The sequence below is a fragment of the Falco rusticolus genome, chromosome 1 (genome assembly GCF_015220075.1).
Source record: "Falco rusticolus isolate bFalRus1 chromosome 1, bFalRus1.pri, whole genome shotgun sequence".
Lineage (NCBI taxonomy): Eukaryota > Metazoa > Chordata > Aves > Falconiformes > Falconidae > Falco > Falco rusticolus.
This window is the reverse complement of record NC_051187.1, coordinates 62538994-62557069: the sequence shown is the minus strand read 5'-3', so window position 1 is coordinate 62557069 and position 18076 is coordinate 62538994. Positions and strand designations below refer to the sequence as shown.

The 18076-nt window shown below is 43.2% G+C and overlaps 1 protein-coding gene across 1 annotated transcript in view; it reads left to right on the top strand.

The window, feature by feature from the left end:
• ADGRL3 (adhesion G protein-coupled receptor L3) overlaps positions 1 to 18076 on the top strand; it is a 186694-nt gene that overhangs the window by 118712 nt on the left and 49906 nt on the right. Inside the window, exons 14-17 of the mRNA XM_037393353.1 lie at positions 7131 to 7340; positions 7853 to 8073; positions 15479 to 15545; positions 16966 to 17057. Coding sequence (XP_037249250.1) covers positions 7131 to 7340; positions 7853 to 8073; positions 15479 to 15545; positions 16966 to 17057 — 590 coding nt within the window. The remainder of the gene's footprint in view (positions 1 to 7130; positions 7341 to 7852; positions 8074 to 15478; positions 15546 to 16965; positions 17058 to 18076) is intronic.

Here is an 18076-nt window from a genome sequence, read left to right as displayed (position 1 = left end):
ATGTAGATGAGACCTGTGTAAAATATCTCTCTATTGTTCGAATTGATAGGATATTTGTTATAACCATTTAATGCTATAAAAACATGGTGGTTTCTGTGCCATGGGACAAAGCCCATAGTTAAATAAACTATTCTACCTATGTAATTGCTGCAGAATTATTCAAAATTTACAAGCTGTTTCTCATATAAGCTTGCACATTGCATTATATTAATTATAGCAGATGCATCTTAAATGTACCATGGGAAAAATATGCAGCCAGAAAACATGTTTAGAGCTGGTGGGAAAATGCAATTAAAAAACCCACGCAAAACAGAATAAGCAAAGGTACCTCAGGGTAGATAAATGTTGCTTATCAGTATGTAGTGAATGCCAGAGCTCACTCTTCTTTTAAAAATAAATAAATAAATAAAACAAGAAAGAAAGAAAGAGGGGGAAAAAAGAAAGCTGTTTTAACTGTAAAAATTAATTGGAAGCATTCGGATGTTATTCTATCCTACAAACATGTTACACCATGCTAATTATTTGGGGAATGGAAGCGTAAGGCAAGCTAAGGAGAGAAAGGAATAAAAATATATGAAGTCTAAATGGAATGCAGTGGTCCATTGCCTAAAGCAATACAGCCATTTCAGATATAAAGAGCAAGCTGAAGTTATTGCAGTGCTGGCTTACCCATATATTAGTACTTGTGGGACTGAAGAGCAGTGAATGAAAGCATAAGTGTGTGCAGGACTGCAGAAACATCCTAACTGCAGAATTAAATTACTGAAACTGCTGTGTAATGAATTTTGCAAGACAAATCATTTTGTACTATCAAAGGGGTTCATTCTCAAAAAAAAAAAAATATTTACACAATGTAAAAAAATAACTTATTCTAAAATGTTATTGAAAAAGAACAATTTTAATTAAGCAGAAAAGTTATTAAATGTGCTTGTCTTCAATGAGATTTTAAAATTCAAAATACAGCAGTATTTGTATTTATTGTGTTGGGAACAAAAGTCTGACTTCGATGAACTCCCAAGGAGTTGTAAACAGCACATTTGGTTATACCTTAGGGCAAATATACCTATTAGGTCAAGAAATCTATGCCTGTAGGGTTAATTCAGAGTTGATAACTGTTGGTAACAGGCCTTGATCTTTTTGTGTAGGTGGGCAGTAAGTTGCTCCAGGGAGTTCCTTGAGTTCCCCAGCCTCAATTTGACACATTGGTTTGGGTTGAGCCCTAGTTTTGTCTTACTGTTTCTAGTTCTGTCATGCTGGATGTCTCACTGGTCCTTGCCTCTGCATTCCCCAAAGCATTCACCTGGATCTCAGGTAGCCATATTTGGGTGTCCAACCTGAGAACATTTAGAGGCTGCCTTCAGAAACACATACTCCAAGCCCTTGAATTTGCAGTTTCTTAGCTCAGTGCTTAGAGGTGTCAGAAATTTGAGCACACAGCAGCTTATTAGCCACAGCTTGCTTTCCCCTCAGGCCAACAGGTACATGTTTGCTTAGCATCACACTTCTTGACTCTTCAATCTGTGAGCCAGGGCTAGTTGCACAGTGCAGAGCTGTGCTGCAGAGCATGGGGACAGCATTGCTGTGCAGGGTTTCCTGATCCTCTGTCCTAAAATGTGCAAATCCAGCAGCTCCCATAGGCAGGTGCTAAGCCTTGCCCTGTTTCTTGCTACCTCCTTCCTTTCTGGCTGAGAGCGGGTGAACACAAGGACCAAAGTGAAGGTATTGGCTGTGGTGTGGTGGAGCCATGTCTGAACTCTCTCCTGGCACCAGACTGCGTAAGACCACCAGTGCATCAGCAGAAGCTGATGATGCTGTCACCAGATTTTTTCTGGGAACTGAAATTAACCAGCCAGCAGCTTGCCTGGGCAGATGTCTACACTGAGTTTGGCACAGCCCCCGTATCTCATTTCTGGGGTTGGAGATGCCTTATGAGTAACCAGAGCTGCGCTGCTTTACTAGATCCAGCCAGCACAGGAGGGCAGGATGATGAATGCAATTGTTGTCCCAAGCCTCCCTTCCTCTACAGAACTGGATCTCACCTCAACTGCATCTCAGTTGCAGTGGTGTTGGTGAGTATGATGGAAACGTTGGGCTCTTGTCATGTGATGCATCCACAGCAGCATTTGTAACACATGGGGTGGTGAGGTCTGTACGCATTTCTCTGTGCATACCTGCCCCCGTATCACTTCATTGTGGCCGTGGGGATTTCTGCAGCTTGTTCTGGCTGCTGATTCTGTCAGTCACTGGAAGGATGTTGCATTTGGGGGAGAAATTTGTGGGAAAAGATACTTCTAGGCGGCCTTCATCTTATCAAGGAAGGCAAAGGAGGAGGAAGGTGGTCTGTGTGGCCTGTGCAGAATATGAAGGCAACTTTGAGGACTGGGGGAGGGAGAGGAAAAGTGGCTAAACAACCTTACAGGACTGCCGAGGCATCTGAGTCTTATTTTGAATGGCCATAGTCAGAAGACAGTGATGTTGCACAGGGGCTTCAGGTGGTAATTAAGCTCTCTTTATTCCTGTGTTAGGACCTGATGGTGCCCATGACAGCATTGCCTTTGCAGAGCACTGTGGGGGTATGTACCAGGCCCACAGGTGCTGTGTCCACTGTGGGACAGGGCTGCCTGCCTCTCTCGGTGCATCCTTGGGGAAAAGGGAGAGGATGAGTGCTAAAGCAGTGGGATCCACCCAGCTCATATCATTCTTGGCCACAGACAGGGGAAAGCCCCCTTGAAACTTCTCGTGCTTGCATAGCCACAGCAGACAATGCCATTAGCCAGCCCAGACATGCTGTAAGGAGCCCTTGGGGTTTCCTCCTGGTCCATGTAGCCCAGCTGATGCTTTTGGCAAATCTACAAAACCATTTGCTTCTTAGCCATGAAACATTACAGCCAAGTTGTAGCAGTAATCCTTTCTCAACACTAGCAATGGGGGAAGAAGGGCAAAGGGAGCCCACATGGCCCCAGAGAGGTACAGATCCAAGGAGCACCATCAGCAATGCACAGGGGTTCAAACGTGTCCCGCTTGGGTCTCTGCCCAGCCCAGCACACTGCCAGCTCCCACCAGGCACCAGGCGGTCATAACTAAGCTAGTCAATGACATTGTGTTTTTATTTACTGCTTGCTTATTCCTCCACCCCCAAACATATTATTCTTTCCATTCCTGGAGGGACAGATTAGGCCAAGGAATGTGTCCTTTGCTGCTGGCAGCTTGCTTTGGTGGCTGTTTTCTTCTACTGATGTTTTTAATAAGGGAGGAAATGGCTGTTCATCTCAGGGAGAGCCATTCTGTCATAAGATGACATTCCCTGGGATTTGTTTTTATTAGCTCAGCTCTGGTGTACAGGTGCTGCAAGAACTGCTTGTTGATTTTCCCAGCCTGGATAATACCTAGGCTGCCTGCTCACCCTGCTGGGGTTGCTACCAGTGCTACCTTAACTCCTCCTGCACAGGTTACACTCAGCGCTCTCCTTCTGTCGCTCTTGGTCCCACTGGAGCAAAAGTGGGGCTTTATTCCAAAGCCAGGGAAGTCTTTCACTGGGCTTTGGGTCAGGTGCATGCTTAAATCATAAATGTAAAACATATTTAATATAGAAACCCTTTCACTGAAGTAGATTATTTCTTTCAGTTACTCATTAAGTTGTTCCTGTGCTGAAAATAATCTGCATGACAGTTTACCTGTAAAGCTATCACAACTTAGTGGTAAAAACCCCACTGGCTTGCATGCTGGGCCGTGTAGCACCGGTCTTGACAGCCATGGTGCATTTGGATAAGGAGGTGTTTGATTGGTGCTGTCAGGAAATTGTCCCTTGGATTAACATCTGGTACCCTCCGTGGGCTCTTCTGGTTGCCTAGGTCTTTGGGAAGATTATCCAGAAGCAAGAGTTGACTGTTACCAATACACTGGTGGTTTCAGATATATTTTCCATGCCTTAGGGACTCTAGGGCTTGCAGGATGCTGGAAGAATATCATTAGCGCGTACGTCAAAGCTATTTAATCTTCAGTCAGGGAGTGCCTGAACAGTGCTGGGCAGGGTAATGAGAAGATTTGCTCCTCTTGCGTGTCTCTGCAGTTGAGGGACCAGGCTCAGAGACTGTGACCCAGGTACAAAATTTTGGTGTGCTATTTATCATATTTAACCCTGGAACGCCGTACACCAACTGTGTAATTTAGGTACATTGCTCCCTTATTTGTCACATAGCAATTGGGTGGTGGCAAGAATAGTCTCATAATATTGAGGAATGATTACCACGATTCCTCCTTTTCCCATATTATTCTGCTTTGTAGCCTGTGGCAGTACAGTGTTTTACAAGTTTCAGTCTCCAGCAAAAGGCAAATTCCCTTTTGTTGGACTTGCGTAAAAGCTCTGGGTGTGCCTGGCCTAGGGGCACTTGGCACTGCCATGGGAAGGCTGTCAGCCTTGCCAGCTCCTCCCTGGCTCGTCAGCTCTGCCATGGCACCTGAAATTGGGCATCCCAAACAGGACAGTGCACCCAGCCTTTGAAATCCAGCTCGCTTCTCTTGGACTTTACTAGAATTTACATACCCCCACCCCCCACCCCAAGGTGTTTTTAAATCGTTCCAAGTTTATTATTGCTTTTTGTTTGTTCTTTTGTGAGTTGGTTGAGGTTGGGAAAGGAAGTTGTAATTATGGAGAAGTAGATTTTATGGTTGTTTTCCAGCGCTCCAGGGATGGATGTAATGTACATAAAATCAGTATTATCATTGCAATTAATATTAAAAAGAAGAGTAATAAGAGTGATAATAATACCGCAGCACTAAAGTCTGCATTTCTTGCTAAGTATGGTGAGCTTCGGGGCAAATGGCCCTTCCCTGAGGAAGACCAAACTAGATGACAGGATCCCTCTCCAGGAGCAAAACCACTTCTAATTCCTGCATTGTGTCTTAAAGTCAGCAGAATTATAGTTTTGTGATAGAGGTACAGGAGCTGAGACCTGTGAGATTCATCTCATGCAGGGGAAGAAGCCCTTGAAAAATTTTCCTGTGCTAAGCTAACTTTGTCTTGGGATAGATGACTCTGTGCTGTTGGCTGCATCTGGATGTTATGGCCAAAGTCTGCCTGGTTTCTTTCTGCCTGCATCTAGGCACATCAGCTGCTTTGCCCCACTCACACAGCCCAAGAGCTCTTGGTCACTTCAGCCTGACAGGGCGATCTAATCAGGTGAGCTGGTGGGGCTGGTCAGGGAGATGTTCTCCTGCCATTCCCCAGCAGCCTTGGTTGAGAGAAAGAATGATTTGCAAGGTACAAGGTTTGTATTAACATTTTTTCACACTGAGTTAAGAGGGATGCATGAGCTGGAATGACACTGAGATAAAGCAGTGCATGGCCGCCAGAAAAATGACATGCACTTCATCTTCTCAGTTTTCTGGGTGCTGCTGAAGGAGCTGCCTGGAATAGGAATTTCTGTCATGATCTACAGTAAGCACATAATGATTTCTTACCTCTCAGTTGGACTTGCAACCCCTAATTCCTTAGATATTGGAAACAGGAGAGCTGCAAGAGCATTTGGGGAAAGAAGCCCTCATCTCTCCACCTCCAAGTCTCCCTAGAGAGAAAACTTCCAGCACAAAAGAGATGGAGCTGAAAGTCGCTCCCCATGTTTCATTATCATTTGATGCCTATCACTCATGCTGATAAAGCTGAATTGCTGAAAGGTTTGAGTTGTTTCTCACAGGTGATGATATAGCAGAGTGTATATCAGGAAAGGCCTGACATTTGATGTGGCTTTATCATTGCAAGCAAGCAAAGAAAATGGATAAATTAGTCACCTTTTCCCTCCGTCTGTCATAAGCTTTTATCCCATGGGGAGGAAAATGTTTCCAGTCTTTCCTGGCTTTTGTGTGGCACTGTTGTATTTGCCAGCCTACATAATGCCTAAGTCATCAAAGTGCCAGAAGTGGAGGGGAATGTGAATACCATTTATAACACAGCCTGGTGGACCACAGAGCTGGGTTTCAAGCCTCTCTGGTCCTTTTGAAAAGCCCCCAGAGATTTCCAGCCAATCTTCCCCTCAGCTCGTTGACTCTAACCACTTAGGCCCAAGCAGCCATCTCATGACTCACCATGTATTTCTTATGTATGTTTTACTAAGTAATGATATCACTAATTTCACCACATCTGGTGGAAACTTGGGAAGTTATGAGTGAATTTTACAGCCTGAATAAGATGGTAGGATACCCTCAGAGTCAGGGTGCAGCACCCCCCTCCTCTTTCTGGGAGCGAGGTGGAGTGTAAGCCCAGGAGCAGTCCAGTGACGTTCAGGATCGCCTAACTTTGCCACTGCAATGGCCATGGTTGCAAGGGTTTGGGGTAAAGCCATGTTACAAGTCCATCACAGGGAATCACTAACTTTTTAGGATGTCTTAAAATCATTGTTCTGCTACAATTTAAAAGCAAATTCATGTAAAAAGTTCTGTCCTTTTTGGTTTTTTTTTTTTTTTTTTTTTGGCTAGCATTCTAACTTACAAGAAGTTTCAAAATACAGCTCCAGAGTTTGAAAAAGAAAAAATCAAACTTTCTTTTGCCTTCCCTGGTGAAAAAAAACCCAAAAAACAACAAAAAACCCCAAGATATTTAAGTGATCTCTCTCTGTCTGAAGCCTCCGAGCTCATATGTCTTTGTGAATGTTTAAAGAGAGTCTTTTTTCAGTGTTGGTAAATGGTTATAATGGACTTGCGGTTGTAATCTCCACAATGCTGTTAGCATGAAGCATTTTTACACTTGAATCACAGTGTTCAATGGTTCTTTGTACTGTGTGTCCGCTCCTTTGCCGTATTTGCAAAAGATGGAGCTGCACACAAGGCTAGCTATGACATCTCAGTATTTTCAGCAACAGCATCATTGTTTCTAGGATATTTTGGGGTCTGAGTCTGTTCAGAGCACCTGCAGCTTGCCAGATGCTTTGGAGTCTGTATTTCAGATTGCAGCTTTCTTGATGCAGGATTCAAATCTAGGTCCATTTAGACTTTTTGCTACTGGTCCCTTGCGCCACAGCTTGGTGAGTGTATAAAAGTATTTGGGGAAGGGTCTTCAGACAACCTTACTCTGTGTCTAAGATGGATTAGAAGTCATGCAGGATGCAACTGATGATTTGTTTTTGGTTTTATCTCAGCACAGCGATGCAGTCCATGACCTGCTCCTAGACTTTATCACGTGGGTTGGCATCTTGCTCTCACTAGTCTGCCTCCTGATCTGCATCTTCACCTTCTGCTTCTTCCGTGGGCTGCAGAGTGACCGCAACACGATTCACAAGAACTTGTGCATCAGCCTCTTCGTGGCAGAACTCCTCTTCCTTATTGGCATCAACCGAACTGACCAGCCGGTAAGAAGCAAATCACTTTCTTCTCCTGCTGCAGTCTCCCGTCTCAGTGTGTATGGGATGTTTAACCATGCAGTGAGATATATTCTAGCACAGCCTTAATTCCATGTGTGAGTCCTCACAAGGTTGGGCCCCTGGTTGTTAACGGGGAGTCAAATGCTGATGCCTGCCATGATATCAGAGGTTGTATGTGCATTGTTTGTAAATAATGTGTGTGTGTGTTTAATAAGCAGGCTGTAAAATTTTGCTTATACTATGTACATCTCTATATGTTTATTTGCCAGATTGTGTACATACCTACCTTTGTATATTTGAATGTAATTAATATACGCAGAGATGTGTCAGTTTTAAAATAGTTCATGCACATTTTCCAAGCGAAAAAAAATGTTCTTTTGGAGAAAGGAAGATAAGAACTCCCTCATCCTTATAAAACCTCCCAGTAGGAGTAATCCTGACTGTTGCATTAATTCAACACAGTACAAACACCTTCCTTGCTCTTTTTAATCTGCACACAGATTGCCTGTGCCGTCTTTGCTGCCCTCCTGCACTTCTTCTTCCTGGCAGCTTTCACCTGGATGTTTCTGGAGGGAGTGCAGCTCTACATCATGTTGGTGGAGGTTTTTGAGAGCGAACACTCCCGGAGGAAGTACTTCTATTTGGTCGGCTACGGCATGCCTGCGCTGATTGTGGCAGTATCAGCAGCGGTGGACTACCGGAGCTACGGCACGGACAAAGTGTGAGTGGGGCTTAGCAATGCTTGCACCTGGTCAGGAGGAATGGCAGTCAGGACAACAAAGGGAAGTGAGGAGCCCAGAGACCTGGCAGGCAAAGGAGGCTTGTGCAGACAGAGCTCAGCCATGAGGCATGCCTTGCCTTATCTCTGTGTCTCCAGCACAGACCATGATGATACAGCACCAATTCCCCACTGCGAAATGTTTTACAAAGGTGTTTTCTTGAGGAGGTCAGTTGGGGAAAATTTTTATCACATCATTGCATAACATCAGGAGAGGTGGCTGTCCCAAGTCGCAGTTTGGTGCTGTATCAGGTAGGTCATCCTTCTTCTCTAACCAAAGAGTATTTCTCCTTTGGATGATGAAACACTGCTTTCTTCTTCCACTTTTTTAAGTGTTCTATGAAATTAACGGAGCCTGCAAGTGAAATAGGGGGTGACTGTGGAGTGCGTTAGACTATTTGCAAATTGGAACAGCTACATCATTTATCATATGAGTATTCTTAAATGTTTTCAACATTGCTGAAACTGGTATCAAAGCACAATTTAGATGATCGTGCAACACTGTCTAATGGAAAACAAAAGGAAAATTGAGCCTTTGGTTTTCTTTGCCAGCTTTGTTACAATAGTACTAACAATGGGGTTTTATTGACTTTTTTTTGCTTTTCCTTGTCAGGCTACCTTTTCCTTGTCGTTTTAACTGAGTTAAGGGTTCAGTCTGAAGGCATACATAACAATAAGATGGTGGTGTTTTTAAAGCTGTTTTTTAGCACAGGTTGGGTCAGACCATAGCAGCAGTTGATATTCTGTTAAATTCAACTGCAACATTTTTTGCCTGAAACGTTATTGGTATATACGAATGCAATTCCTTGCAGAAGCAAATCTGTAGAGCAGTGGAGCTGCTCATGATCAGTTACTGTGCCAGCAGTTAAGCTTGGATCCCAGCTGGATATTTGCACTGTGTTCCTCCCATGAGTAGGAGAATAGCAACCTGAATTTGTATAAATGTCATACTTTGTGGAAAGGGAATGGCCCACACAGATAAAGGTAGGAGGAAGTAAGTTTTCAAGGATCTCTACCAGTTTATCCAAAGTAGTTTAAGCAACTTTGACAGGCCTAGGGGGCAAAGAAAAATAATGTAACAGCTGATTACAGTTTTTGGAGAAGACTTTTCCATCAGCTGCCACCTGCTTTCCGCCCTGGCCAACTCTTCTGTTCATATCCCCTCTTGAGCAATATATAAGCCCTCATTGAATCAGGTATTGAAACGTTCTGCCTTGTCCCTTTAGACAAATTTATTCTTACTGTGGTGTTTCTATGGAGGACCTGTCTCTTGACAGTGGCCTACATGGGGCATATTGAGCCTCAAACCTGTTAACGGCCAAAGGGCCGTGAGCCCAGCTCCCTGGAAAGCCAGCTGAGATGCTTCTGCATATGCAGTTGCTGGAGTTGTACCCCAGCAGTGCAGTTTGCTTTCTGGTGTTTTAGTGGCTGCCTTCCATGCTGTTCACCCTGGGACTTCCGCAGTGTTACCGTTGCAGGGCTTGTAGCACCGGGGCAATCCTTTTAACTTCTCTCTCAACATTTTGGGCTGCCTCCCAAGAAAACCCACCATTGCAGCTAGTTTGTGGTAAGAGCTAGCACCAACTGTGTTCTGTTACAGTGCTCTGTGACTGTTGGGTGTTGAAAATGTCTTCATTCGCTGGTAGTTAAAGGGACATCCCCAAGCCCAGGGTATTACTTTGGATGTGAGACAGCAGTTGATTTGCATCCACCCTCATCTTTGCAGAATTCCTCATGATGCTCTGTAGGGACAACCAGAGTACCAGTGTAGATGGTGGGAGATCGCAGCATGCAGCAGGCTGCTGTAGAGAGTGGGAACATATGGCACCTAACCACAGCTCCATACAGCACTGTGGCAGCTTTGCATTGCTGAAATGTTTCTGCTCCTGTTAAATGAATATATGACCTTTCTCAGGCATAGCAAAATAAACATTTTCCATGGGTTACACTGCCTTTTCCCAGCAACCTTGGGTGCCCAAATGTTTCCATGGCATGGGAGGTACAACCAGAAAATTTGGCTGAAATTCGCTGGAGGCAAACAACAAAACTTTGCTATCTTTGTGTTGAGGAGGCAGCAGTTCTTTGTCTGTGCCAGTAAAATCTCTTTCCTTCCCCACAACATAAAGTACTATTTTTAATGATTAAACTTGTATATGTAATATTTTGCAAATAAATATTCACAGAGATTTGCAGAGCCTAAAATATTTATTTATAATCTCTGATTCCAGAGTGCACAATTTTATCACGTTCTCATAGTGGAAAATAAAAAACATACAATATGTTTTGTATAACTATCATGCTCCATCTGGCTGATGGATGATGATGTATTTTTCTGTATAATGTTATTAGAAGTGTAGAACTGATTAGAATTTGTTGTGAACTATATGCCAGGCATACATAATTTGATTGCAAGAAGTTGCTTGGTTTTTCCGGGTTTTGTAAAACATCCTCTGGAATATATTACTTGCCTCCCTCCATTATTTATTGCATTTGTTTAAGCAGGACTTATGGAGCTGTTAGTGTTATTTGTTTTTTTGCTTGGCATTTGTTGCCACCATTCATACATCTCAGAATGATTTGCTCAGACACCCAACGTAGGTTTTCTTGATTTCATTTTCTTTTCTAAATGCAACCTTCCTGTAACATATACCCAGATTACATAGCCAGGAACAGGCAGTTGTTCCTCTCTCTGTTCATTGCTTGTTGCTTCTGATTTTCTGAAGCATTGCTTGTCCTAGTATTCATATTGGTGTTTTGGAGTAGCTATCCAGTAAAGAAACTCTCTCTTACAATTATTTATTCCAAAGATTGGAATTAATCCTTATCCTTTTACTGTTTTTGTTTGTTTGTTTGTTTGTTTAAGAGCAGTTCAGACTGCTCATATTACCAGATTAATTTGCTTTCAGAATCAAAAAGCAGTGTAGTGATTCCATTGAAAGATCATCCCTTTCAGAACAAAAGGGACTATCCATGTGAGCAAGCTGAGCCGTGTTAGGCCCTTTCCCTGAAATAAATCAGAAATACTGCACCTCACCTTGTTCTGGTTGTAATTTCTAAAGTAAATGTGAGAAGCAGGAAGCCCCACTGCGGACAGTGTGGTTCCCCAACACTGGCAAAGCGATTCTGGCAATGCTTATATGAACGTCCAAGTGACCATTTCTTATGGGCCAGGTCTTCAGCTGCTGCGTCTTAAATGGCTGTGTCTCAAGTTTTGCTGCGAAACTCAAAATACTCTGATTGCAGTTTTATAAATTCCATCATTTGCCTTGTCCTGTGTGTTAACTAAATCCATCCATCTCCTGGCCAAATCTGATGTCAAACATAGTGGTGGGCAATGCTGTGAAATGCAGAGGGAAAATAGCATTTGCAGTTGCTGTTACTGTTTGAAAAGAACTTGTGTCTAAAATTTAGTAAAAGCTGGATTCAGACTTTAGCCCTCCTTTTGAGGGCACTCACTCAAGTAGCAGGCCATCCAAAATTGACAGCAGGAAGCTGTTCCGTATTCCCATACTGTCTTGGGTTTCGTATCAATGCCTCTTACAAATCTCAGAGGAAAGCTCCTATGCTTTGAGTGGTTCAATATATTTTAGAAAACAGACTTGTAGATATATTCATCTGCTGGTAATCAAATTCATCATGACAGGAATCTCTCTCTTGTTTCTCCTCCCCTCTCTCCCCTTTTGATATGCTATAAAGCAGGATATACATGGTAAGCAATCTAGCTGTCAGAAAGCAAAATATAAGGCTGGTGTATGTACACAGCCTCCAAGTCCATCAGCCAGCCACCGACATTTTATGCATGTTAATGTTGCTTGGAAAATACCTTCTAGCCGTATGGTCTGTCTTGGGGTGGCTCCACTGAGCTAGTTTTGTTTTCAGTGTTCATGCTGGGTATTTGGAGGAGGAACCATGAGCAATGTGGATGCTGAACTGCATTAGGCAGAACTTACATTGCATCCTGGAAAGGCACGTCTTGTGCATACATATCCCACTGCAGCACCCACACAGGAGGCTGTATAGCCACTTGAAACAAACCACTGAGCTCCTATGAACAACATGATATGTTTAGGGCTCTTCAAATTTTATGGTCCAATGGCAGCTAATGATTGTTTATTGGTTATATTTAATGCACACCGGGGATAGTTCAGTATTTGATTTCTCTTCATGCAGAAAATAGAGTAAACTCTTTGTAGTCTTTATTACTTGGGAAAAGCTTTAGGTGAATGTAGCGACTTCTCACGGTGGAAAAGGAGGAAATGAAAAAGTAAAGGACAGTGGCACCACAGAGCTCATTGCGAGCACTGAATATGCTGGTGTGACTCTTGGAAGAAGCAATGGGGTTATGAGCAGCGTTGCCTGCATCCGCAGATTTTCAGATAGTCTGCTCTGCCTTGTACTGAGTCCTGAAGCAACTCATTTGATTAAGGCAGTGTAGTCTAAACTGGAAACGCGGCGAGTCCACGTTCACGGTGCAGCTGCACATGGGGGGTCAGAAGTAACTCAGCAGCCCAAGATTAGCAACTTTGGGAAGCGAGTTGCCTGATTGCTTCCTTGTTTGGAGGAGCTCATTTATGCAGCTCATTGTGCATGTGGGTTTTTGTCTTTTAAGGAAAGAAAAGCTCAGTGTGGTACTTGTCTGATTAGCAATTTACAGCTCCTCAATGCAATTGGCGGGATGCCTGTGTTTTGATGTTTTGGTCTTAATTTGCATTTTTAATGAGGTATGACTTAAATGGGTTCACAGTGGCATCTCTTCCTGATGTCCACAAAAAAACCCTACCAGTCTTTAAAGTCCCTCTGTGGATTAAAGGCAGTCCTGCAGCTTTCTGTTCACCCATGACTGAGTGCCATACACCATTTCATAGAAAGGTGGTTTTTCTATTCAGACAAATAAAAAATGACATCATGTTCTTTAGAGCATTCAGAGTGCTGACAAAAAGCCTTGTCTGGTTTTTGCAAGCTTAGGTGTACTCTTGCTTAGATGGAGCCGTCTCTTGTTAGCAGGGAACCCTTTTGCTCCATGCCTGTCCCCCAGTTATCCCGAGGGCAGAACTGGGCTTCCCTGTTTCCAATCCACAGCATCCATCTTTTGTCACTGAATTGTGCTACAGAACTGAAGAGACATTTTTTTAAAAATTTCATCCATTTGGCTGACTGAAAAGGAAACCAGTTGCTTTGCATTTCTTTGCTCAGCCAGCACAGCCTTTCCCTCATGCTGGATTTCAGCTTTCACTGATTTTCTCCATGTCCCAATTTGTGTGCATTCAAAACCAACTGCATCAGATGTGACCATATGCCTGGCCATCATTCTTTAAAGAGTAAAGAGAGAGTGTATGTCTTTCCTCTTCCCTCTGTTTTCCAAGAGCCAGCTTTCTTTTGGGGCTGAAGGAGAACCAAGTTGCTTGTCAGTTAAAATACGCTGTGCTCCCAACTCCTGTGCAGAGGGGCTGGGGATTGTTTTGAATTTTAACTGGCAAAAAAGTTCAAAATGTTTTAATTAAAAAAAAAAATATCAAAAAACCACCACAACCCTCTGGGTCCTCTCCCACACACCAGCACGCTTATTATCAGTAGAAAAAAGTTGTGGGGCTGCGTATTCCCTGACATATATGTGGCAGCTGAGGCACAAGCACAAGTTACACTTTTTTCCTATGGTGTAGGGTAGGTGTAAAGTCTGACATGCTGTGTAATGTGTGAGCTGCTGCGATGCGAATATCTTTTTTCAGGGATGGCGGGAGGACTTTTTCCAGGGACTTAATTATCCTTGAAACCTCTATTCTCTGTCAAATCTAGTTGCAATTGGGTGACATTTCAGATGTTATTATGGGTGATACACAGATGTCATGATCACATAAACCCTTTCCTATAGGAAATCAGACTCAAATGGTTTCTACTCACTTGTGTTGTTCCATTACCAGCTGCATCTAAATCACCTTGAACTTCAGCAGTCACAGAGGAAACAAGATTTCCCTGCAGTTGCTCTGAAAGCCTCTGTTTGCCTCTTGCATTAAGATTTCGATGCTGTCACATGAAGATTTTGGATGAACAGCTGCAGAGGCAGTTCAGGAGTAACGGTCACGGAAGTGGGTATTTTAATTTGTGATGAATAGCAGTACAACTATATATATATCGATACATCTTCAGCACTGACGAGACCTGAAATTTATATGGTATTGGGAGGGAAGTGAGAAGCTTTCTCTACATTTTTAAATTTATTCATATCTTGGCTTCTCCCAGTCAGAGAGGTCCAGGGCATGTTTTATTCTCTTGGCAGGTGGCTCCTGCTGATCTCTTCCACGGAGCTGCTGGCACAGACCTTTCTGCCTGTTGCAAAGTCCGTTGGAAGGGAAAAAAAATTCAGCATGTGCACCAGAGCTGTCATTTGTGAGAGATGCTATCTCTTCCACCATGATAAATTAATGTATACAGTTGCTGTCAGTTGCTTAATTATGAAATTCCATTGGACGTTTAGTATAAGAGTGGTTTTGTGCTTTCTTAGTCCTCTGTGTATAAATGGAGCTGTGATTTGCAGTGTTGCAAACACGACAAGATATTATTATTTTAAACATCGTGCGAAACTTTCTTTGAATTTATATTCATCTGTCTTGTAACCAGTCACTTCCATTTTATCTTCCTGTCACCTGGAATGAACTAGGAATGGAAATGTAATTTCCCAGGGGTCTTAAAAAATGTGGGGAGTATTAAATGCAGTTGAAATTAAGTGATTAATAATTTAGTTTTAGGCCATGAATCAACTTCATGTGATAGCACGTACCATATGCAACCCTTGAAACATTAGTGGAAACAAAACACTCTGGAGGTTCAAGGAAATAAAGTGCTCAAAAGGGGAAGTTGCTGAACCTAATTAAACCTCAGCCTTCTGTTATCCAAATCGTGCTTCCTATTTGCACCAAATTTGCTCTGATCTGCTGGCCTGAGAAATGTCATCTTGCTTGACAGTTGACAGACAGCTTGTGTTGCATTAGAGCTGAAGAGGGAAGAGGAGCTTAAAGCGAAGAAGCAGCTCCATGGTTCCTCATCAGACCCCTTTTTTAAACCCCCCACAGTTTTAAGGTTTTTTTCCCTACAGATGCAAAAAAGCGCCTTAGCAACTAGGCCTTGTGCCATTTTCTTCCTGCTTCCTCCAGAGGTAATTATCTTACTCCATCAATAGCACTGTCAGAAATTGGGCACATAATTCAGCATTTAAATGAACAAGCAATGTAATATTTCCTGTCTCCCACCGGCATGTTTTGCAGCTCCCATTCTTCTCTGTCACTTGCTCACTCCTGATGTATGTCCTGGGTGCAGTCCTTGAATGCCTTCTCTTCCCTGTGTTTCATTACAGATGTTGGCTCCGACTTGACACCTACTTCATTTGGAGCTTTATAGGACCAGCGACCTTGATAATTATGGTAAGAACTCCTAATTAACTACTCCATCTCTCAGGTCAAGAAATAAAACTTTTGCTGTCCCTTTACACTTTATCTTTAATTTACACAGATTAATTTGAGAAAGGCATGTTCTTCTTTGACCCCACCTGGCACAAGCAATTAGACCCTCGTTATGAGCAGGCTCTTGGCATTGCAAAATACTTGCTCAAAACGGGCTGGGGAGCTTAGGAGTGGACACTTGCAGAGTTTGGTTTCTACCATTGAATGTTTAGAAATGCCAAACTCTGTGTTGATGCCCCTCACTGCCACCCCCCACCCCCTGAATTCCAGAGTGAAGCTTTGCCTTGATCATGCAAAAAAAGAGAAATTGGCGCAGACAGGGGAGGGAGTGGGGGCTGGGGGGATGAAATAAAGTCCAAACTGGAAGAGCGGTTTGGTGGGGGTTTTTCCACCCTGGCAGACGTTGAAACTCGTGCGACTTCACAGTTAGCACGTTGCTAGCGTATAGGCTAACACAGCAGCAAGGTAGAGAACCCAACTGTAGAGGCAGCTGGAGTTTTCTTATACTTTAATCACTACAATATGGCTTAAATAAACCATCCTTTGTTTTGAATAGGCTACAGTTTGGCTAACACAGCAAACCAGGCGCTCTCACTTCAATGCAGACATTGTCCCTGCTTCTTCTGCAGCTGGGGGCCGTTTCAGCAGCCTTCCACATCAGGGAGGGGGCCATGCCACCAGCTGCAACTACTGGATTTTTTTCCCCTCAAGCAATTCATTCATAAAAAGATATCTTCCCTTTTTGATTATGTCTCAAACCCTGGCCTGGGCTTATGGGGGAACTCCTTTTGAGGAGTTGGCAGCCTTGTTAAGACTGAGGCATTGAAACACCATCACATCTTTTACAAAACAAATCAAACTATTTTTCCTTTTTATTTTTCAACTTTGCATTGTGCTCAGCATCTTTAGCAGTTGTGATTACTCTTTACCACCTCCTCTGTTACACCATATTTAAAAGATATATTCACAGAAAAAGATGCTTTTTTGCTTCATTTCAGTGGGGCCAGTTAAGCAAGATGCTTGGAATGATTTTCACAACTGTACACCTCTCAGACACAGAAGAGCCATTACAGAACGTATTTTTAATTTTCCATAATGTTGTTTGAAGCACTACAGTTGATGTTGGAGCCAGCCCTGTATCAGTAACATATGCAGTGCCACAGCTTTGGTAACGCTGTGGCATCGCCAGTCCTGCAGTCTACAGGCCAGCTCACAGTATAAAATGCTTGGCAATTTTCTGTGCTTCAGTCACTATAAAACTGCAGTGAGAGCTAATTTTCTACAGCAACTCATCTGTTACACAGAAGCAGAGGACTTTCTCCCCATCACATTGTGCCATGTCACGTAACCCTTTTTTTTTTTTTCCTCCCCCCCATTTCAGCTTAATGTCATCTTCCTTGGGATCGCTCTCTATAAAATGTTTCATCATACTGCCATACTGAAACCTGAATCTGGATGTCTTGACAATATCAAGTAAGTGGCTGGGTTTTTTTCTTTCTCTTTGCCTGTTTCTGTCATTTGCTGTTTATGCCCCCCTTCCTCTCTGAGGAGCGTACAGTGATAACCAGGGGCAATACTTTGGTTATGGTGCTGCAGAACAGTTTCTAATAGGTACCAATAAGTGGCTGATGATGAAGCATTGTCTTTATTGGGATTTGGCAGCCAGTAGTGGCATTTTCCATTCAATTTTGCATGAAAGAAACAAAGTTGCATTTGCTGTCCTTGAAGCAGGTAGCCTCCTACTCCCTCTATGTTAAAGGAAATCATGCCTGATAATTACCAGCTAATTATTGCAGTCTCTACAGGGAAGGTGTTGAAATTGTTGATCATTGCTATTTCTCTGTGCTGTCAGAGCAGCAGCCTTGCTGCTTTTCTGTTTGTTTTGGCCCCTGACAGTTTTAATGACCAGAACTTCTCCACGGAATCTGATTAGTTCTGGCAAAATTACTGGGGGTTTACCTGGGGGTGCCCTCATCAGAGGATGTGCTTGCCAGCCAAGGCATGTTTTGACCTTGGACTTGGTTAACATCTGAGCCTGGGCATCTTACTGTCTAGCAAGCTGCTTCATTATATTGATAGAATATTAGTCCCCATCAGGGCCTGTTTATTCAGGTACCTTTGGCTTTAATTACTGGCTTCAAAAATAGAAGTGGGACTTCAGGTGCAGCGCATGATAAGATGGGGAGCCTGCTAATTAATAAAACCTTCTAATCAACTTCAGGAGGAAGAAATTGTGGGGAGTCAGAGTTTTAATGCCCACCCAGGAAAGGAGAGTGTTGTGCAACACAGCTGGAAGTTGGTTCTCTCCTCTCTTCTGTGGTGGGAGCAGGAGGAGAGGCTGGAGGGCAGCTCATTAGGTGATGACTGAATTGCACAGTTACAAGGCAGTTTTCAGCAAGGTTGTTGTTCCTACCGCTGAGTTGCTCTCACAGATGCGGCTTTAATTTAAACTAGGTCAGTCCCCCCTTAAAACTTCCCCAGCAGGCAAGGCT